General features: G+C 38.5%; 4 protein-coding genes, 1 long non-coding RNA gene, 1 other non-coding gene and 1 pseudogene across 28 annotated transcripts; 3 read left to right on the plus strand and 4 right to left on the minus strand.

Annotated features, from left to right (window-relative positions):
- The first annotated feature begins 645 nt into the window (after positions 1–645).
- On the plus strand, positions 646–8228 carry LOC104729046 (uncharacterized). 8 transcript variants are annotated; one of them, XM_087476362.1, is made up of 36 exons: positions 706–885; positions 974–1057; positions 1148–1291; positions 1394–1412; positions 1552–1654; positions 1729–1860; positions 1947–2044; positions 2196–2282; positions 2416–2554; positions 2634–2760; positions 2899–3023; positions 3116–3265; positions 3349–3416; positions 3521–3647; positions 3739–3862; positions 3976–4098; positions 4192–4230; positions 4380–4489; positions 4571–4630; positions 4712–4790; positions 4891–4943; positions 5038–5122; positions 5320–5507; positions 5603–5692; positions 5814–5950; positions 6033–6081; positions 6155–6214; positions 6325–6351; positions 6438–6518; positions 6642–6800; positions 6961–7074; positions 7188–7309; positions 7469–7556; positions 7646–7736; positions 7855–8073; positions 8153–8228. In XM_087476362.1, the coding sequence occupies exons 24-32, from the start codon at positions 5633–5635 to the stop codon at positions 7206–7208; spliced, it is 708 nt and encodes a 235-aa protein (XP_087332488.1). In that variant the 5' UTR covers positions 706–885; positions 974–1057; positions 1148–1291; positions 1394–1412; positions 1552–1654; positions 1729–1860; positions 1947–2044; positions 2196–2282; positions 2416–2554; positions 2634–2760; positions 2899–3023; positions 3116–3265; positions 3349–3416; positions 3521–3647; positions 3739–3862; positions 3976–4098; positions 4192–4230; positions 4380–4489; positions 4571–4630; positions 4712–4790; positions 4891–4943; positions 5038–5122; positions 5320–5507; positions 5603–5632; the 3' UTR covers positions 7209–7309; positions 7469–7556; positions 7646–7736; positions 7855–8073; positions 8153–8228. The 8 variants fall into 8 exon arrangements, with proteins under 8 accessions (XP_087332492.1, XP_087332490.1, XP_087332491.1 ...); XM_087476366.1 differs by lacking the exons at positions 6155–6214; positions 6325–6351; positions 6438–6518; ... (5 more) ...; positions 7855–8073; positions 8153–8228 and having other exon boundaries at positions 646–885; positions 977–1057; positions 1552–1621; ... (4 more) ...; positions 3116–3271; positions 5814–6041; XM_087476364.1 differs by lacking the exons at positions 6155–6214; positions 6325–6351; positions 6438–6518; ... (5 more) ...; positions 7855–8073; positions 8153–8228 and having other exon boundaries at positions 646–885; positions 977–1057; positions 1552–1621; ... (4 more) ...; positions 5038–5172; positions 5814–6041.
- Positions 8229–8313: 85 nt separating this feature from the next.
- LOC109124673 (glutaredoxin-C1) lies at positions 8314–12482 on the plus strand. 15 transcript variants are annotated; one of them, XM_087476370.1, is made up of 16 exons: positions 8408–8543; positions 8608–8746; positions 8830–8914; positions 9016–9108; positions 9228–9286; positions 9358–9433; positions 9517–9607; positions 9745–9881; positions 9965–10049; positions 10145–10227; positions 10348–10408; positions 10493–10563; positions 10657–10736; positions 10885–10906; positions 10990–11096; positions 11262–11334. In XM_087476370.1, exons 2-7 carry the CDS (start codon positions 8622–8624, stop codon positions 9544–9546), a joined length of 468 nt encoding a protein of 155 aa, XP_087332496.1. In that variant the 5' UTR covers positions 8408–8543; positions 8608–8621; the 3' UTR covers positions 9547–9607; positions 9745–9881; positions 9965–10049; positions 10145–10227; positions 10348–10408; positions 10493–10563; positions 10657–10736; positions 10885–10906; positions 10990–11096; positions 11262–11334. The 15 variants fall into 15 exon arrangements, with proteins under 15 accessions (XP_087332502.1, XP_087332496.1, XP_087332497.1 ...); XM_087476371.1 differs by having other exon boundaries at positions 8608–8710; XM_087476377.1 differs by having other exon boundaries at positions 8608–8681; positions 9021–9108.
- Positions 12483–12785: 303 nt separating this feature from the next.
- Positions 12786–13979, minus strand: LOC104726910 (uncharacterized). The gene is given in 3 exon segments (XM_019232827.2): positions 12786–12968; positions 12970–13454; positions 13658–13979. Coding segments are annotated over 3 exon segments (852 nt in total). The 3' UTR covers positions 12786–12923.
- Positions 13980–14128: 149 nt separating this feature from the next.
- On the plus strand, positions 14129–15710 carry LOC104726909 (uncharacterized). The gene is made up of 5 exons (XM_010445876.2): positions 14129–14315; positions 14567–14671; positions 14872–15127; positions 15249–15326; positions 15444–15710. The coding sequence occupies exons 1-5, from the start codon at positions 14277–14279 to the stop codon at positions 15569–15571; spliced, it is 606 nt and encodes a 201-aa protein (XP_010444178.2). The 5' UTR covers positions 14129–14276; the 3' UTR covers positions 15572–15710.
- On the minus strand, positions 15590–16253 carry LOC147935596 (uncharacterized). The gene is made up of 2 exons (XR_015573055.1): positions 16093–16253; positions 15590–15990 (listed from the first exon to the last, which is right to left on the minus strand). It is a non-coding gene; the product is annotated as an uncharacterized LOC147935596 (long non-coding RNA).
- Positions 16111–16213, minus strand: LOC147935597 (U6 spliceosomal RNA). The gene has a single exon (XR_015573229.1). It is a non-coding gene; the product is annotated as a U6 spliceosomal RNA (small nuclear RNA).
- A 117-nt stretch (positions 16254–16370) lies between the features above and the next one.
- LOC104726911 (protein WHAT'S THIS FACTOR 1 homolog, chloroplastic-like) lies at positions 16371–18444 on the minus strand (annotated as a pseudogene). Its single transcript, XR_015570684.1, has 2 exons — positions 18306–18444; positions 16371–18045 (listed from the first exon to the last, which is right to left on the minus strand). The product of XR_015570684.1 is annotated as a protein WHAT'S THIS FACTOR 1 homolog, chloroplastic-like (transcript).
- Between the last annotated feature and the right edge of the window lie 2342 nt (positions 18445–20786).

Here is a 20786-nt window from a genome sequence, read left to right on the forward strand (position 1 = left end):
ACTCGATTCAACCAGAAGAAATCGTAAGATTGGCAAGAAACACCTGTAAAGAGATGATTTGACTGATTTCTGCTAGATCCTTAAAAAGGTATAGTCTTTAGCTAAAATTTGATTGGGTTCTCTGTTCAGTGAAGGAAGAGGTAGAGATGGCGATGAACAAGACCAAAGCTCCATTAGCTTATTGTACTTGACTCTTTTCCCACGTTTTGAGTTGGTCTTAAGTTTTGAACTTTGTTTTCTCTTTTGCAGCAAGACAGTCTTGTTTGCTCTGCTGGCTATTGAGTTTTGGTGTAGTTTCTTGACATTTTGAGCAAAAAATTGGATAGTTTTGAACAATATTGGGAGTTGTTTGTATATTTCTCTTAACACTTTTTTTCCAGTTAATGTTTTTGTGTTTGTGATTGATGATGATGGTTTCTTTAGAATGAACCATGTGATAGCTTGCTAAACAAAAGATAAAAGTGGAATTAGTGTATTATTAATAATTTTTTTTTTCTGACCGTTAGGAATTAGGATCTAATACGATTTCCATTTGTTTTGCAAAAAAGGAAAATTTAATCCTAGGATTTCCATCAATATATAAATATATATATTTTTTTAAAATTAATCCTAAAGGAAAGAAAACAAGTTTTCCTATTTCTATTTGATGTAAAGTGTGAAACCCTAAAAATCTTATAAATACTCTCATCACTCATCATTCATTCTATCTTTCGGTGGAAAAAAAAAAACTCATCTTTCTTCTTTGTTGCTCTCTCTGCGACTGAGAGCGAACAAGCGCTCTGCGAATTGTCTTAGTGGGAGAAGATCGCCGCCGGTGGTCTCGGGACGACTATGATGAAGAAGCCGATGGATCGATCATCCCATTGTTCGACTCCAATTAATTAAGTAAGCTTCTCTCTTTCTCTCTCCGTCTCTCTGCCTTTTCCTTCATAATGGATTCTAATTGAGTATTTCTTAATTGTCTTGGCCGGAGAAGCAAAATCAGCGGATTCCGAGAGCGATGCAGGATAGGATCAAAGCAAAGACGACGAGCCCTTCTTCGTCTTCTTCTTCTTCGGTACTCTCTGATCTCGCTTTCTTCTCTTTTCATCCTTCTTCTTCTTCGTGTTTGCAAATTCTCATACCTCTCTGTCTTTTTTTTTTCTAGGGTTTTTTTAGACAAGATTGCAAAACCATGATCGAGACGTGAATCTATGTCTGAAGCCAGAACTACGGGGAGAGATTGTGTCTGCTACATGTTCTTGCTTCTTCCTCAACCACCAATTCATCAACTCCTCTTCTCTCCTCCACGGTTTGGCTTCCAATTTTGCTTCTTTCTTTCGTTTTGATCTCTGTTTCAATTGTTTCTCTAATTAAAATCAGAACACGGTCGCCGGCGTTCCTACCGTACCAGCATCAATCTGATTTTGAAGGTACCTATGTTACAGTTTTCATTCCCTTACATATAAACAATTGATGAAGCTAAATTGCTGTTGTGTCTTTACTTCTCAGATTTTGAGTTTTCTAATTTTGTAAGCTTCTAACTTTCCTGTGTTTTGTTTCTTCTTGCAGATTGAACCATTCCATACCTTTTGCTAGGAGCTCTCTAGTTCTCATCCTGCTCAAGTACTACGGAGATTTGGTGTGTCTCTTTCTCTTTACTTCTCAGATTATGGTAAGCTTCTTACCAAAGTTTCTGTTGTGTTTGGTCTCTGAGCTTTTTTTACTTTCCTGTGGTAATGTTCATAGTGCAGGTAAAGTGGATTGGATCTTCCACGCTTTTTGGATCCTCTGATTGGAGAGAACCTTTCGTATGTTGTCATGTTTTATACAGATACCTTTTGTATGGAGATATCTCGACAAAGGCTCGTCTTACCTAAGGTAACTCATTCTTCCTATATGTTTGTATTTGGTGACAACTCTGTCATGTGCTTTGTTTTGAAATCATAGATTTGTGTTTGATGCAGGTAACGATTGTTAAACCATTTAGTTTTCCGCTGGAGATTCCATTGGGTGTCTGCTACTCTGTTCTTGCTTCCTCAATCCTCACCCACCAATTCAACTCGTCTCTCTCTCTCTCTCTCTCTCTCTCTCTCTCTCTCTCTCTCTCTCTCTCTCTCTCTCTTCTCCTCCCCCCATGGTTTGTCTTCCCAATTTTTGCTTCTTTGATCTCTGATGATTAGTTTTATTCTTTTTCATTTGAAGCGACGAAGTAGATTCAGAACACGGTCGCTATGCTAAGGTCTGGAGAATTGACGAAGAAGATTCAGAACCAACACTAAGATGAACTACTTCTCCGTACAGTAATAACATCAAACTGGTTCCCTTTTTATGTTCTGTTTTACTATTATCCACCCTTGTACACTCTTTTTTTTTCTTATCAGAATCCAACCATATTGACTTAACTCTTTTTTGTGTTTTGGTTTGTTTTTGCAGATTGAACCATCCCATTACCTTTTGCTACCCTAGATGTCGACGAGCCAGCTCTCTGGTGCTCATCCTGCTCCTCCTGAAGCACTACACATCTCTCTGGTGTGTGCGTCTTTACTTGTCTGACTTTGAATTTTGTAATTTGGTAAGCTTATTATAACTAAAGTTGCTCTTGTGTTTGGTCTCTGAGCTTATTTTTACTTTAATGTGTGTTATGTTTATAGTGCAGGGAAAGTTGATTTGGATCTAACACGCTCTTGGATTGGTGATTGATATCCTAACTGCTATGGCTATAGAGCTCTCTGGTCTTGTGTGTGTCTTTACTTCTCAGACTTTGAATTTTATAATTTGGTAAGCTTGTTACTAAAGTTGCTCTTGTGTTTGGTCTCTGAGCTTTTTTACTTTCCTTTGTTATGTTTAAGCTTGTTACTAAAGTTTCTCTTCTGTTTGGTCTCTGAGCTTTTTTACTTTCCTTTGGTATGTTTATAGTGCAGGGAAAATCGGATTGGATCCTCTCAATCATAACACGCTTTTGGATCCTCTCAATGGAGAGAACCCTTTCAATATTAAAGTGGGTGAAAGCAGCAATTCTCAGGTACGTAGTGGACAGCAAGGTACGGTATTAATTATTCTTCACATTGAATATAGTCTCTTCCTAATTGTACTGGTTACATCTGTTTGAAGTAATACAATGTTACTTGGCTAGGTAAGCATTGTAATGGAGCTATGGAGTTGAGTGAAATGGAAGACTGTTGGCAATGGAAGATACACAAGGAGCCAAGTGAAGAGCCGAGATGTTTGTTCAGTTGACTGGTGGTGGACTCGAGGCTGCTGTTTGCGGAGCAAACTCAAAAAGGTCAAGGTTCGATCCTTCTTCTTCTTGATTTTTCCTTTGTATTGTCTAATTTAGTCACCCTTTCTTTCTTTTTTTTTCTGCAGAGTTTTGGTGGGGCACTTTGCGCCGTAAGGACTCAAACAAGTGCTCATAACTTGTACATGTTTCCAAGGTATTTCTCTAATTTATATGACTAAAAATTACTCTTGTAGCTTGGATGATTGGTTGGTTCACGTTGTTTAACTAAAATTACAACTTTTGGATTTATATACCTAGATGATATTTCCATGGATGTTTGATGAGACTCATTCCTTGATGCCATTCAAATCTGCTGCTGCTGATCTCTTGGTCAAGATTAGAGTATTCGCCGGCCTTTATTATATGATATATGATAGTTGCCAAGGTCTGTTTCTCTTAATCTTCATCTGCTTTTCTTTTCTTTTCTTATCTATCCGACTAATATACTTTTTTTTCACCTCGTCTCTTTTTGGTAGGTGCATTTTGGCCATGGAAGATACTCAAGGAGCCAAGTGAAGAAGATCCCAAATGTTTGTTCACTTGACTTGGTGTACTCGAGGAAGGATGCTGCATGCAGAGAGCATTACTCAATGGGCCAAGGTTCCATTCTTTTTTCTCTGTTATTTTTCGGTTTATTTTACGCACTAGCGCTTTAGCTTTGGTAGTACATGATGAGCTTGACAGAACTGCGACTTATCATGGCTTTGTTGTAGATTGTACATGATGAGCTGTGAAATTTCTGGGTGGTGGACAAGTATTTGGTACTCTCTTATCTAAAGAGGAAGCAAAAGACAACGACTCCCTGGAAAAGACCTCTTCGGATACAATTAGATTTGGTACTCCCACTTTCTCTCTTTTCATCCTCCTCCTTGTTTGCAATTCTCATATTTCTCTTTTTCTTTGTGATATTCTGTGTTGTAACTTTGCAGCTTCGTGGGGGTCTTAAGCTCCTCTCTAAACCTCCAGAGGTTTGCTTCTTCTTTTTTTTTCTTTACATCTTCCCATATATATAATTTGGTCTCCTTCATTCCTCACTTCATAATCGTCTCTTGTTACTTGTTAGCAATAGATTGAATATCCTGGATTCGTTCTAACTTCCTTTTATCTTTGTGTTTAGGATTATCCGGTTCTTTTGGTGTGGATTTGATGCGATCTTTTGCAACTTATCTCGTCCAATGCCTGGGGGATCAGAGTTGGTGGTTATGCAAGTTTTGCTTTTTCAGGCTGGTAACGTTTCATATATACTTGGTCATATGCTTTAATTTTTTTTTTTTTTTTAACTGGCTCACAAATTATTCAACTTTATAGGTCCCCAAGCTTTATATATGAAGTTGTTGGTGTCTCCAATTTTAACCGAGCTTGGGAAAGGTACTATTTACATTATCATTCATGTCCTACCAGAATTCTGTTTTTCCTTTGGTTTTCTGAATCTTGTAATCTCTGTTGCAGGTCAAGAACTACTCGTGGCCTAACGTTGATTCTCATAGCGGAGTGCTGCTGAACTCTTATCGTCTAAACCGAAAGCAAGGTACAAAACTGCATCGTTATCACTTAATTTGACTAACCCTGGGCCTTTTTTGCTGAATCTTGGTTATTTTAAAAAAGATTGACCTCTCTTTCAAATATAGATACTATACTGTGCTTTTTGGCTGTCACAAGGAGCCTCGTCATCTGCTCACAGGTACATACACATACATGCCTTTCGTGCTATTGACAGTTATCGTTTGAATATACCCCCACTCTTCTTTGTGATGCTGTTATCTTTCTCTTCTCAGGTACCTGATATGGGACCTGGCTCTTGGACTGCCACTTGAGCGGCCAAATAGTCCAAAGATGGAGAGGTTACATGTCCTCCAAAAGGTGAAACTTTGGAGCTTCTTGTGTTTTAAGCTCCTCTCTAAACCACCGAGGTTTTCTTTTCTTTTTTTTACATCTTATATAATTTGGTCTCCTTCATTCCTCACATGACCATCGTTGCTTGTTGCTTGTTGCTTGTTAGCAATATAGATTGAATATCCTGGATTTGGTCTAACTTCCTTAATCTTTGTGTCTTTTAGGATTATCATGTTCTTCGGTGTGGGTTTACGGGCAACTTCTCTCGTCCAAAGCGTTGGGAGATCACAGTTGGCGGTTACGCGACTTTTGCTTCTTCAGGCTGGTAACGTTTTATATCCGTTGATGGGTGGAGGAGAAGTATCTAAACTACACTTTTCTAGCTCAGGTCATCATCAAACTGAATTTGAAGGTACGTATGTTACAATTCTTCCTTCCCTTAATGTCAGAACTTTTAAAAAATAAAAGTAAATAAGCTTCTTCTAATTCTTTTTTTTTTGTGTGCAGATCAGAGATATGCTATGGTTTGAACTATGAATGAAAAGATTCAGAACCAACAAAAAGATGAACTTCCCCTACAGTAACAATATCAAACTGGTTCTAGTTACTCTCTTTTACGTTCTGTTATGTATTATCTACCTTATACTCTTTTTATGTTATGTATCTCTCCACTCTCAGAATCCTGCCGTTGAATTAATTTTTGTGTTTTTTTTTGTAGATTGAACCATTCCATACCTTTTGCTACCCTAGATGCCGAGGAGCTCTCTGTTTCTCATCCTGCTCAAGTACGCCAGAGAATGGGACTACATACGCTGGACTCGGAGGAAGAACAACTGGAGCTCCTCATAGTCACTGGTAAGAGAAATCAGAACTATCCCAAATTTCCACAAGTCTCTGTAGATGTGATTGTAACCCTTGTTTTGGTCTCTAATGTCAGGTCGATTATGTTGCGTGGCAATGTGATCAAGATGCTTTTTGTTCACGAGGTTGGTCTGATCATCATCTTAAATCAGTCTCTTCTTCTCTTCCCTTTGACATTGATGTAACAAATCTGTGCAGGTCGTAGTAGGGAACTCGGTGAATGGGACTATATTCTCTGGACTCAGAGGAAGAACACTGGTAAGAGAAATCTAAACAATCCCAAGGAGATAAGTCGATGGACCTTAAAAGAAAATAGTTTTGTTCTATATATTCGAAGATACTAAAGTTATAGAGATATGTCGACAAAGGCAGCTCATCTGCTCACCGTACCTAAGGTACACATTCGTTCTATATGTTTGTATTTGGTGACAACTCTGTTTTGTGCCTTTTTTTTGAAACCATAGATTTGTGTGTGATGCAGGTAACAATGGTTAGACCATTTAATTTCCCGTTGGAGATGCCACTACTTCAACTGATGGGGGGCATTATAATATACACATTGGTAATTAACAAACCTCTTCTTAGAGTGGACAGCAAAGTATTAATTATTCTTCACATTGAATATAGTCTCTTCCTAATTGTATTGGTTCCATCTGTTTGAAGTAATACAATGTTACTTGGTTAGGTAAGCATTGTAATGGAGCTATGGAGGAGTTGGTTGAAATGGAAGACTGTTGGCAATGGAAGATACACAAGGAGCCAAGTGAAGAGCCGAGATGTTTGTTCAGTTGACTGGTGGTGGACTCGAGGCTGCTGTTTGCAGAGCAAACTCAAAAAGGTCAAGGTTCGATCCTTCTTCTTCTTGATTTTTGAGACTTTAACAAGTGCTCATAACTTGTACACGTGATTGTTGCTAAGGTCTGCTTCTCTGAATCTTCATCTGCTTTTCTTTTCTTATCTATCCGACTAAATACTCTTTTTTACACCTTGTCTCTTTTTGGTAGGTGCATTCTCGCCATGGAAGATACACAAGGAGCCAAGTGAAAAAGATCCCAAATGTTTGTTCACTTGACTGGAGGAAGGATGCTGCTTGCAGAGAACCAAACTCAATGGCCAAGGTTCCCTTCTTCATTCTCTGTGTATTTTTGTTTTTTTTACGCATTAGCGAATTAGCTTTGGTAGTACATGATGAGCCTTGACTGAACTGTGACTTATCCTGGCTTTGTTGCAGATTGTACTCTTGATGAGCTAGTGAGATTGCTGGGCGGAGAAGTATTTGGTACTCTCTGATCTAAAGAGGAAGCAAAGACAACGAGTCCCTGGAAAAGACCTCTTGGGATACAATTAGATTTGGTACTCTCACTTTCTCTCTTTTCATTCTTCTTCTCATATTTCTTTGTTTGCAATTCTTTCTTTGTTTACAATTAGATTTGGTACTCTCTACTCTCAGTTGGCTCTTTGTTTGCAGTTCTCATATTTCTCTCTTTCTTTGTGATGTTCTGTGCTGAGTAGAGAGGCCAGAGATATGGGGCTGGTTGAAATCGAAGACTGTTGGCCATGGAAGGTACATTACACAAGGAGCCAAGTGAAGAGCTGAGATGTATGTTCAGTTTTTTTCTCTGCTTTTTCTACCCTTGAGCTCAATTTTGGGATTCTCTTGGTGGTTTTACTAATAAATGAGTCTCCCAGATGTTAGAAGGTTTATTCAGTTCTATTAGTGACCAATCCGTTGGGATGGGGAGTCATTCGTGGAGTCAGACCAGATCAGCAGCTGGTCAAGGTATTTTTTGTTTTTGTTTCATCTCCTTATTCCTTAGTCCTTAGCATAATGGTTTCTATAGCTCTATCGTTTTGGTTTGAATAGTACTGAAGTGTGGCTTTTCTTTGATATGTTGCAGATTGTACTTGATGAGCTACTGAAATTGGCGGGTGGATGAGAAAGTATCTGAGCTACACTTACTTGTACTCAGAGCTGCATTCACCGGGCTACCAGCATTTCAGCTCCAATCATAACACGCTTTTGGATCTTCCAATCATAACACGCTTTTGGATCCTCTCAGTGGAGACAACCTTTCAATAATAATAAAGGTTCTCAAGGGGATGAAACATGAACTCAGGTAATAGCCTATCAAAACCTTTATTGCTACTGCGAAGTTGTATCTGTCTCAATACTAACTTTTATGTTCTATGTTGCAGCCATTTATATTTGTGGACAGCTTCTCCCAGTGCCCCCATGCATGGCTCTCCTTAACCCTTTCAAACCCCACAGAAGGTATCATATACTAACTTTCAAGCTCCAATCATACTGAAGTGTGGCTTACCATGGATGTGTTTCAGATTGTACTTGATGAGCTACTGAAATTGATGGGTGGAGGAGAAAGTATCGGAGCTACACTTCCTTGTACTCAGAGCTGCATTCAACGGACTACCAGCAATTTAGCTCCCCTCTCTCCTACACGAGTTGGCTTCTAATTTTGCTTCTTTTTTTTTCGTTTTGATCTCACTTGAGTGGGTTTCTAGCAATAAAGTAGATTTAGAACACGGTCGCCGCCGTTCCTACAGTAACAGCATCAAACTGATTTTGAAGGTATGTATGTACAGTTCTTTCATCTTTTAATGTCAGCTTCGTCTAATTTATTTTTTTGGTGCAGATCGGAGGTATGCTATGGTTAGAAAAATGAATGAAAAGATTCAGAACCAACACAAAGATGAACTTCGCCTTACAGTAACAACATCAAACTGGTTGCTCTTCTTGTTATGTTATATATCATCCACCTTATACTCTTTTATGTAATATAGCTTTATCACCTTCTCTCTGCCCTCAGAATCCAACCATTGACTTAATTTTTTGTGTGTTTTTTTTGTTTTTGCAGATTGAACCTTTCCATACCTTTTGCTACCCTAGATGCCGACGAGCTATATGGTGCTCATCTTGCTCTCACGTACTACAGAGCTTTGGTGTGTGTGTCTTTCCTTCTCAGATTGAATTTTGTAATTTGGTAAGCTTCTTACTAAATTTTCTGTTGTGCTTTTTTGACTTTCATGTGTTATGTTTATAGTGCAGGGGAAATGGATTGGATCTTCGAATCCTAACTCGCTTTTTGGATCCTCTGATTGGAGAGAACCTTTCAATCTTAAAGTGGATGCAACAGGTTCTAGCCTACCAAAACCTTTCTTCGTATTGCCAATTTGTATCCGTCTCAATTCTAACTTTAATTTTTCCTATGTTCTATGTTGCAGATACTAAACTCATGTTCTTGTTTTCATACAGATACCTTTTGTATGGAGATATCTCGACAAAGACCCGCTCATATGCTCTCCTTACCTAAGGTAACACAAATTTTATTAAAGTTCTTTTTCTGATTACCAAATTGATGTCTGAATGTGTTTCTGATTACCAGTTTTTTTCATATATTTGGCGTTTTCTTTACTCCCTGGGTTAAGGAGGCTTATTGCAGAGCAAACTCAAAGGCCAAGGTTCAACATTTTTTCTTTGTTTTTGTTTTTTGTTTTTGCCCTTGAGCTCAAAACTTGATTTCTCTTGGTGGTTTTGTTAACAGGTGAGTCTCGCAGTTGTTAGAAGGTGTTAGTGACCAAGCCATTGGGATGGGCATCATTCGTGGAGTCAGACCAGATCAGCATTTGATGAAGGTATTTTTGGTTTCTGTTTCATCTCCTTCGTCCTTCCACATATTTTTTCATTGGCATAATGGTTTTGTATAGCTGTGTCACTCTATCGTTTTGGTTTCAATAGTACTAACGTGTGGCTTATCATGGATATGTTGCAGATTGTACATGATGAGCAAGTAAAATTGATGGGTGGAAGAGAAGTATCTAAGCTACACTTCCTTGTACTCAGAGCAGGATTCACCGGGCTACAAGCATTTCAGCTTCTCTCTCTCCTAGACGGTTTGGCTTCCAGTTCGTAAGTGACCCTTTCGTTCCATCAAATAATCTTGAGATTTCCATGTCTTAACATCCTAACTGGTTATCATTTTGTTTCTTCAGGTTTCTACAAAATACCATCTTTATGCCATTGTGGAGCGTTCCATGTCATGTCTTGCTACTGCGCAAGACCATTTTATTGTTTCTGGTATGAAGATGCACATTTGTTATTTTTCCTGTGTTGCTTAGGTTTTCCCTGCTCACTTTCTCATTAGGCGTGTTGTGTTTTTTTCCTCATCACAGAGGTTTCTTTCGGATGCTTGCCATGATCTCCCTTTGATGGCTGCTGCAGTAGTGTCTTTAGAACTTGGGATGAAAAAACAGAGGTTTGTAGTAAAAACAGTTTAATAAGAATCTGGCTCTTTCCACTTTGACAAGTGTAACGTCAACTGCAATTTAACCTTGGTCTGACATAATTTTGCCTATTTGGAAACTAATATCGACAGGGTATCAAAGAAGGTTGGTATGATGGAGGAAGCATTGCATTTCCAGTGATTCTTGTCACAGGTAATGTTAACTTGTTTCACTTAATATGGGAAATTTTTATAATGACTCTTAGTGTTCTTCTGATGCTTTTTGTCTCCTCTGCAGCTGTCAGTGACTACAAACAGCCTCTCCATTTTTAAAACTTGAGTGATGAAAAGAGATTCATACATCTAGAGGTATAGATTTGCACCAATGTAATTTTTCCTCCCTCAATAATCTTTTTTCTTGTTCCCTCCTTAGTTACACTACACCTGTGTTGATTGGTGCAGGTGACCAGAGGTGGAAGACGAGTGGATGTTTCAATCTATGACATTGTGGTGGGTGATGTCATCTCAACATTGGAAATCAGGTAGGTGGTCGTCTCTCCTTTTCATTTTGTTTTTGTCCATGTGTCTAATCGAAATTAAAATTTATGCAAATCGTGTGTGTTTTTTCTTGTTTCCTATCATAATAAAAATCGTTGACGTTCTCGTCCCGCGTTATGGTGATTCAAGAAGTGGTGCTGCTGCTTTGAAGGAGGTTTGTGTTCTTCTTCTTTGAACAATTATGTCATAGAAAGTTACTTAATTAACGTTTGATGTTGATCGTTTACTCTTAATTAGGTGTCAATAGGTATCGGAGAAAACGATTAAACGGGTAAGATGTGGAGAGCGAACCCTTTTATCCTGATCGAATGGCTGTACGAATTCTATGAATGGCAACAGAAGCTGTAAGTTCTTTCAACCATTACATTCTTTTCTTGCTTGTATGTTTACATACGCAGATTCTGAAACAAATTTTGACATACAAAAGGATAAGTCTATGAACTTAAACTTATAATTTGTGGCATTTATACTTGGTTCCCTCTTTTTCTGCCGTATGCTGCATCTTTCAGAAGTCTATTCTATGATCATATGCAACTGATGAAGCCACGGTTGGAGACCATCCGGGAGGAAATGCAAAACAAGGTATGTAAACTTTTTCCATTACAGCCATACATCATGTGATTCCTCCTCACTTTGGGAGTTTCTAGACCACTGGACATTGCTTTGTGTTATTATTATAGCAAGACTTTTTTCCTTCTCAAGTTGAGTTCGTACAAATGTGCTAATTTAACTAAAATCCAACCTCGAAGCAATTTGACTCGATTCAACCAGAAGAAAAAAACAATAAAACTCGTAAGATTGGGTTCTCTGTTCAGTGAAAAAACGGATGAGCAAGGAAGAGATGGAGACGGCGATGAACAAGACCAAAGAGATTGTCTCCTCGTACCCGGTCGTTGTCTTCAGGTTTTATGCTTTTGTTGTTTCTGAGGTTTTCAGTTACCAATCCGTTGGATCGTCATAGGTTTATACTTAACCAGCAACGGATTGGTAAATGCTAAATGAAATCAATCTTGTTCTTTTTGCAATTATCATCGACTCACTCTGGTTAATTCTGGGTTTCAATTCTCAACTTCAAAAAGTTTCATTAGCTTATAGTTGACTCTTTTCCCACTTTTTGAGTTGGTCTTAATTTCACTTGTGAAGTGTGAACTGTGAACTGTGAAGTCTTAACTTTTGAACTATATTTTCTCTTTCGCAGCAAGACTTACTGTCGTTATTGCCAGAGGGTGAAGCAGCTGCTTACACAACTTGGAGCAAGTTTTAAAGTACTTGAGCTCGATGAGATAGGTAAGAAACAAAATTTCTAATAATAATGATGATATTCTCGACAAACCTGAATCATATTGATGCTTTTGCTTGTTCTTCTTGAAAACAGGCGATGGAAGTAAGATCCAATCAGCTTTGTCAGAGTGGACTGGCCAAAGCACTGTTCCAAGCGTCTTCATCAAAGCAAAACATATCGGTGGAAGCGATAGTAAGAGAAAATTTTAGACAACCTCTCTTTCTCTTGCACCTTAATTTAGACTATGGTCGAAAATCAAAGCTGAAAAATTAAACTGGTGATGGAGACTTACAAGCAAGGCAAGCTTGTGCCTCTCCTTACTGAAGCTGGTGCTCTTTCCAATATCCCTTCCAAGCTTTGATATAACGCTCAAACCAGTGTATGTTTAGATCATGAAAATGTATTGTCACTTAACCCAAATAAAAGAAATATCCTTTCTCTTTGTTAACTCTGTTTACACAAAACATCCCAAGGTTTGGTTAGATTAATGGAATAAAGATTTGAGTTAACACTCTCCTGTGCTGAACCACTGGACGACATTGGCGAAGTTGTTATAGCAAGAATTTTGCTTCTGTATTCAACAACGTAAAATAAGAAATATGTGCTGATTTAACCAAATCCAATTATGAAGCTCTTATTGTAAACATAGTGATTCGAAATTCGATAATCTAGGCAACAACAATCATACAATAGCAATGTTGATATCCAAACTTCAGAGCTCAAATGCAGTTTTCTGGCATCCATAATCGAAGAAGGCGATCATAGAACGAACAAGTTGCCACAACGCTTTGCTTCTGACCTTTCCCTCGGTACCAATCTGCTCCATAAGCAAGAGAATCATGCTTGTTATAACTCTCCAACACTTCACCTTTCCCATCACTAACCTTCGCTACAGCAAAACCGTTGTGCATACAAGCAGCCAATACAACACCGCTCAGAGAAGGATGATGCTTGATTCTCCACACTCCTCCACCTAGAGACAACGATGTTTCGTTCACAGGTCTAGTAACAGACCTCGTGTCCCACACTCTTAGTGTTTCATCATAACTACCAGTGAATATAGAGTAAGGATCACTTGGACTTGGGGAAATACAGCAAACACCCATCGTATGAACTTTGGAATTCTGAAAAACACGATTCTCGGTTGGACTATCTCTGATATCCCAACAGCTGAACTTGCAATCATCTGATCCAGTGTAGACTAAATTAGCATTGTTAAGATCAAATGAGGCCGTCCAAAGCTCAAAGTCATGCCCTTTCCATTCTTGAACTGTCTCTAGATTAGAATCAGTGAATGAAACAACTGAAGCAGAGCCATCTGATAAACCAACTACGATTGATGTTGATGATTGATTCCAATCCAAACAAAGACACATTGATGAGCTTATCTTTTCACCAGCGACTTCTCTCAGAGAGTAACCTGTTTCAAAGGATAAAACTTTAATCATATCACAAACAGAACTTAGATGCACATTAAACAATTGATCCAATTGCATTGAAAGCTTCAATCTTGTTTCAATAGACTACTCATAAACTCATCAGCAGCATCAAAAGAAGAAGTTTTTAACCTAAGTTACCATGTTCATCTACTATAATGAGCTTACAAGATTTTAAAAACATTACCTTTAACTTCAGTGTCATCGATCTTGTAAACTCTCAAGCATCCATCAGCATCAGCTTGAGCAAGCGCCACGTTTCCGCCTCCATCGTTGTCACGACTCCACCGGATATCGAAAACTCCGGCGGTGTCAATCCTCTGAAGAAGATTCAAACCAACATCTTCCCCATCTCCGACGTCAAATAGATACACAGAACCAGATCGAGAGGGAGAATCTCCTTCTTGGAGTGTGTAAGTAGAAGCTGCAAGCAAGTTCACGTAAGGCTCGTGAGGACAGAACTCAACAGCGTCGGCGTTTCCTTCGAGATAGCAATGTGCTGCGTCCATGCCGAACTCTCTCTCTACCGAATTTGTTTCCCGGCGGCTAAAGCAAAACAGAGAAGAACATAGGAGCAAGGAAGACAATAACGACGTCGTTTCGGAGTTTTAAAAAAAAAACATAAAGAATTGGTTTAATCGACCGGTTAAGACAGACTCAGTCGGTTTAGGAAAGATCGGTTAAGATTGATCGGCGACGATTAATGAAAATGTCCTCGTCGTCTTCTACCTTTCGATAACAGCGGAGGGGGAGATTCGAATTTCATCTTTCTCGTTTACTTTGGCGACTTCGACACTGTTAGATCAATGGAAGCGGTAGAAAAACCTGAAGAACCCATCCCAGGCGTGAGATTATTTTGTTCTCTCTCTCTCTCTATATATATATATATACAATTCCTTATGCTAGAAACGGGTTTAGGGTTTTATTGCTCAAATACACCGATTAGGATCATACGAATCGGGATCTCTTACTTGAAATTTCATTTCTTTTTTCGATTTTACGCATTGACAAATCGATGATTTTGAATTTGTTGTTGTGATTGTCATTATGGAAAGTTCAGGTTTTAAAGTGGGTTGATTGTGTTATTATGAAACAGAATTCTTCAAGATTAGCTGGGAATCCAAACTGGGGAACAGCAACTGTGGTTGGGGTCTTTGCAGGATTGCTATATGGAGGCAGCAAAGAAGCTTCTGCTTCTGTGGTATGTCTGCATTCCATTTTTCAGATTAAAGTTGGTTACTTTTCAGGCACTAGATAGGTTTAGACGATCTGAGATTCCACTATCTTTGTGTATGCTAGTATTAGTAAATGAACTGAACCCATAAGATATCAAAAAGGTTAAGACTTTTTAGCTGAATTTGATCTCCCATGCTTAATATCAGTGCCTGTGGATTGAAACAGAGTAAAGATGCTGAAGTGATGTTGAAGATGGGTAGTACACAGGATAAACGTGAACAACACAGGTTGATGCGAGATGCTATGGAGAAAAGATTCATCCGAGTAACTCGTGGTTCTCTTATTGGAGGGATGCGTCTTGGGATGTTCACTGCCTCGTTCTTCAGTCTACAAAACTTTTTAGCTGAGACACGAGGAGTCCATGATGTTTTTAATGTCGTTGGAGCTGGTTCTGCTACTGCTGCAGTGTTTGGCCTAATCAGTACTGATACATCCCATACTCTTTGCATCCTCTTTTTTTGGAGTTGTGGCTAATTAGATTTAAGAAGATGTTAACTTTTTGTGTTTCTAACGTATCGTTTATCTCTAATCAAATATGGCAGTGCCTGGGTCTCTTGCTTGGCGTGCGCGAAATGTGTTGCTTGGTTCAGTTCTTGGAGCCACAGTCTGCTTCCCTCTTGGTAATCACTTTGCGTCTTGCATAATTAAGTCTTACAATTTATTACCATATTAGAAAGCATCCGGGAGTTTTGGAAAGCTGGCTAGAACTAAAAGTGAAAACAACATTGATTCTACAGGGTGGTTACAAGTGAAGCTCATGCAGAAAGCAAACGAAGGCAATAACGAGGACACAAGCCACCACGGCGAGGTCACAAGTGGTGTTGGCGCAGCCATAGAGAGACTTGAACAACAGTTGAGAAAATAAGAAAGGGAACGCGCACAGTTTTGTATGCTAATTCGCTCTTCTCAGTGAGAATAAGATAACAAACAGTAGCACTTGTGTTCTTGTGTAATCAACAAATTTTCGAATATACAAATATCAAAAGGTTGATGATTTTTCTACTCTTAACATTTCCACTTTGATCAAAAAAGAAAGAAAAAAAAACATTTCCACTAACCTTCTCAACTATTTGTACCTTCAGATTCTTACAGACACACATTAGTTATCCAGAAACCCTCTCACCAACTAGATGGTAACGGCACAGGTCGAACCCGTTGGTTTATTACTTAACCGGAATCTCGCTCAATACAATTCGTACCCGTAATCTGGTTAACAAAAACGAATTGGTTGTGTCGCCGTCTCGAAACAAACAGAGACAGAAAGTCTCTCCCACCATTAGAACTCTGCAACAACGAACCAATCAAATTGTCTTAGCTTATACAAGTTCCAGCTCTAGTGTATTAAGTAAAATTTTAGGGTTCTACAAGAAACGTTAAACCCCGAACTGGAAAAATTTGGCAAAAAAAAATTTGGATAATTTCTCGATTTGTGCGTGTCATCCTTGATGCAGGGCCATGCTAATCTTCTCTGTATCGTTCCAATTTTATCGGAGGTCCCCGAAGGAACAATCACATACTCGAATCTATCGATATATAAACACAGCTTCTTCTTTTCACCTAAGCGATGTGGGACTTTTGAACAGGGTTAACAATCTTAATGGGCCTTTTCGATAAAAAGGCCTCTTCCTTTCATTCTTCGTAAGCCCCACTCAACGTATTACAAGTTTACAACACAGAGCTCAATTTAAATTATTACCGCTTCATAACAGTGACAATTTTGTTGGTAAAATTACTGTGCCACTTGCGTTACATTTGTTACAAGTTGTTTACCTATAAGACTAGGAGAGACAGAGAGCATTTCTACTTTTTTCTTAAACATTTTAATCACCATGATTCTACACCACTCTTTGCTTTATCAATGTTACTACCTGAAGAAGAAGAAAGCTTTCTACTCCAATACTCTACATTTTCACCGTTATTAACCCACGCCTCATCATCATCTTCTTCGTCGAAACGATATTCCACACCTGAATCTTCTGAATCAAACAAATTCTCAAACACATCTTCATATTCATCATCCCGATCTCTATTATAATCATCAATAATAGATTCATCTCTGTCATTATCATTGATATAGTCTTCTCTGTTTTTATCACCAAGTTTTCTTCTCCGTTCACGTCTATTTCTCTTACCTTCTTGAATGATTTACCAAACGTTCTCTGATCACCAATGTATCATCTTTCTCTAGAAGATCACCATTGTCGCTGTATGCTTCGACTAGAAACACAGAGTCTCTCGTGCCTTTTACACTCACATAGAATAGCTCTGGATGCCTCACTATCAACGCTCTTAACTTGTTTGGTAAAGAAAACTCCTTCCTGAAATGTGTCAAATTGTCTATCAGCGTTCTTTTCTCAACCGTTAACCCCAACACCTCTCTTAAAACTGCGCACGCTCGCTTCTCGGCCTCGACTGACTCGTTCGCCAGACACTCAGATGCCATTTTGTAAGGACACACATCAGGTGATTCTCTGAATCTTATCAAGAAATCTTGGTGACGCCTCTTCAAGTTTAAACCTTTACGAAGATTCAAACGCTTGAACTTCAAAGGACGATCAACAATCAAACCCCCATCAACTTCAGGACATGGCATTTGGTTCGCCAACTCTGGATCCCACGAGACAAGTTCAAGCGCTCTTCCATAGGATGTATCCACAGTCTTGAACTTTTCCGGATAGTCATTGCAGAGCCTGGACCTGAAATTAGGAGGGAAGCCAAAATCTGGTCCAATGTGAACAAGTTTAGACAAAAGCAACCTGCGGTGAGATGACAACATTAGCAGCTTCTGGAGTTTAGTAGCCAATTTATCAGAAATCTCAGACTTGAGATTCAATTCTTGCATTGCAAGGGATGATGCAGCCGATGTCATACGGACACAGAGTTGAGATAAAGGCTTAGTGGCATTCATAGGCAAATGTGGCGTAGGTGTTGTAAAAAGCTGGAAGACTGTGGGATACCGACGGATCATGGATATAATTGCACGAGGGTTTTCGATGCCGAGGTAAGATCTGCATTTGTAGAGGATCTGAATAGGTATGTAATGCTTTGGTTTGGAGAGAAGTAAAGTTTTCAACTTCTGCACAAACCGAACTCTGTTCTGCTTCACTACATGTCTGTCTAAAGATGGACTCCTAACAATCTTGTGAGCTGCACATGAGATGTTTAAAGACAGACTTCCGAGTTTCTTGGAACGGGTTTTAGTACTGATGCTACATCTTCGAATCTCCAGAGGCGTTGAAGGGTGGAGGAAGCTGGAGAAAAAGAAAAGCTTGTCTGAAGTAGAAGGAACCAGTTGAGTAAGCGTCATCATCTACCGATCTCTCAGAATGTCATGATGTCCTAAACAAGATCAAAGAAAGGATCAAAATTTAAATACCAAACTATCTAATTGTCATCCACAAAACCAAAAAAGCTAATAGAAAATAGGAAACTCAGAGCAAGCAGCTCTCTTAGGCATTTATACAAACACATGATGTGCAACTATTAGAAGATGATAGATCTCAAGTGATAAACTTGCCAATTGCATAAACGACATAATAACAAACACACATAGACAGAGAGAAGTACAGAGAGATTCATGGGTTTAAAAACTTCTCTACCTTTGTGTAAATCGCAGAAGAACAATAAAGATGAACAATTTATGGATTAAAAAAAACAAGATTTTTAGCATCTGAAACAATGCTTCAACATTTTGCATTAGAGGTCCTCATCTTTACTTTTGGTTAAAGATTGACCCCACACATATTAAATTTTCGAACTAAACTCCAGTGAAGCTGACACAATCTTATGAAACATATAATACATTCATTCATTCCCCCAAATCTCTCGATGTTATAAGTGTTATTTTTGGATATACTAGGGGTTATGAGAACTATCAGTTTAGTTAAAGTTAGATGGTACTATTAATTGTTTAATTTTATCTATTCATATTTTCTTCAATGTAATTTATTTAATATATTATCTACATATATATGTTTATTTATTTATTATTAGTCTATATAGTATTGTTCTCATCTAATACATCTCTCGTATTTTTTTTTCCAATAGTATATTTTTATATTTTCCAATAGTATATGGGAGTTTTGGTTGTGTTGACACAGAAAAGAAGAAGAAGTAACGCAAGTTCTGGTGCTCATAAATAAAACCAAATCACTAACCGTTAGAAGAGTAACTGGTAGAGAACTGCAAATGTAAAATACAACACGATATAGTAGAATTTCGAAGATACGACGTAGATCATGAGTTTTCCAAACCCACATACACATATAGACGCTTCCCACCAAACAATGAAACAACACACAATTTAATCAATTTAATTCACTACGTACATGCATGATAATAAAATCTACTTTTCTAAAATCATTAACATGTTTTATTTAATAAATAGAGATCCAATAAAAAAAATTCTTCCAATTCCAATATCGACAGATCCAACACTCACTCTACTAAAATATTATTTCTTGTAGCCAAAAATGAGTTTCTAGGTTAGATGTTCTAGTTAGTGATATGGTATAAGATTATGTGTGTAATAATATATCAGCCGTTTGGTGCCATTATGATGATTATCTTCTCCATTACTTCCATGATCAACCACCATGACCAAGATTGTCATATCTTTCACTCCACAAACTTGCTGTCCAAGAAATCAGTAGGTCTAGGGCTATGCGAAAGCAAACCGCCATACTTAATTGGTCTCCAAGAAACCAGCGTGGAGTTGAGTAATACACCATCATATCCCACCAAAACGTGAAAACCCTACAGGGGCATTGTGGGGAGAACGTACAAAAGCCATAAGATCGGTGCTAGCAATTAATATTGGATGGCTTTTCTCCGGAAGAAGTGGAATAGGAGGAACTTGGTTTCTTGTTTTTTTCCCGTATCCACCACCACCAACCAGATTAGTCCTTAGAGTGCCACGGCGACAAGTCTCGGAGAAGTAACGCGAGGACACTTTTGAGGATGGTCGTGCGGTGGCCTCATCTCTTCAAATATTGGACAAAGTCTGCCAAACCAAGTTTACATGCTATAAGAACTACATTGAAAAAACCTACCCCACAAAGATTTCTGGAGTTTCTTTCTTTGAAGCTTGGTGTTGCTGTAGTAGAAGATAAGCAATATGAAAGCAAACAACGCAGAAGTGGCTGCAATGGAGACAATTATCTTGGATGGCCTGTCCTTTATCAGAAACCCCCCTATGAGGATAATTGTCCCTCCCAATAAGAAGGACAAGGCTGTGCAGATTGAATCTTTAATTGACTGCCAGAGAGGTTGTCCCTTAGTCATTGATGTGTTCAAAGATGACCCAAAAGCACAAAATATAGCAGAAGCAAACTCAATCACTGCTCCAAGTATATCCATTCTCGTCATAGTCCCCTTGAGGTCAAGGTAGGTCGGAACAGTGATCATTCCACCAATAAAATTGGTGAGCATGAGTCTCAAGTCTATTTTATCTGTCACGTAAACAAAAAAAAAAAGCAAAAAAACAAAACAAAATTATATGAAAGCAGAGAGAGAGAGAACAGAGAAGGAGAAAGTAGTGGAGGATGCACATGCAAGAAGAAACCCTATATATTTACCTTTTTTTGGTGTCTTTAGAAGATGCACTTTATTTGCTTCCTGATTATCATCAAAACCATATACCTAAAATACATTTAGACATAACGTGTATAATTAGCTGAAAAGAAAAGCCTTAATCTAGTGATAATACTAAACTTATTTTTGTTCAAGAATGGTGACTAACCTCATCTTTAATCCCAACTAGGATATGTAAAAGCCGTTCAAGGTATACAGTTTTCTGGTGCTCATTTAGTACCTCCATAATGCTATCAATAACACTCTTTCTCCGCCTATTGCTTTCTTTGAAAATTAGAATAAGTTCATCCGTCACCTCCTTGGTGAAGCCCTCATCCGCCGTCGTTTGGTTGGCTGTTTTGTTTCTCTTCCCTTCTTGTTCTTGAGAATGACGGTGGCTGGAGATCCAATTTTCTATAACTCTTGCCACGTAATTATCTCGCAGAACACATCTCGTCTTTTCCAATAAGGCACACACGATAGTTTCTGTACTGCATTCTATCTCTTCG

The sequence above is a fragment of the Camelina sativa genome, chromosome 11, assembly GCF_030686135.1.
Source record: "Camelina sativa cultivar CO46 ecotype springtype chromosome 11, ASM3068613v1".
NCBI classification, from domain to species: Eukaryota; Viridiplantae; Streptophyta; class Magnoliopsida; order Brassicales; family Brassicaceae; genus Camelina; species Camelina sativa.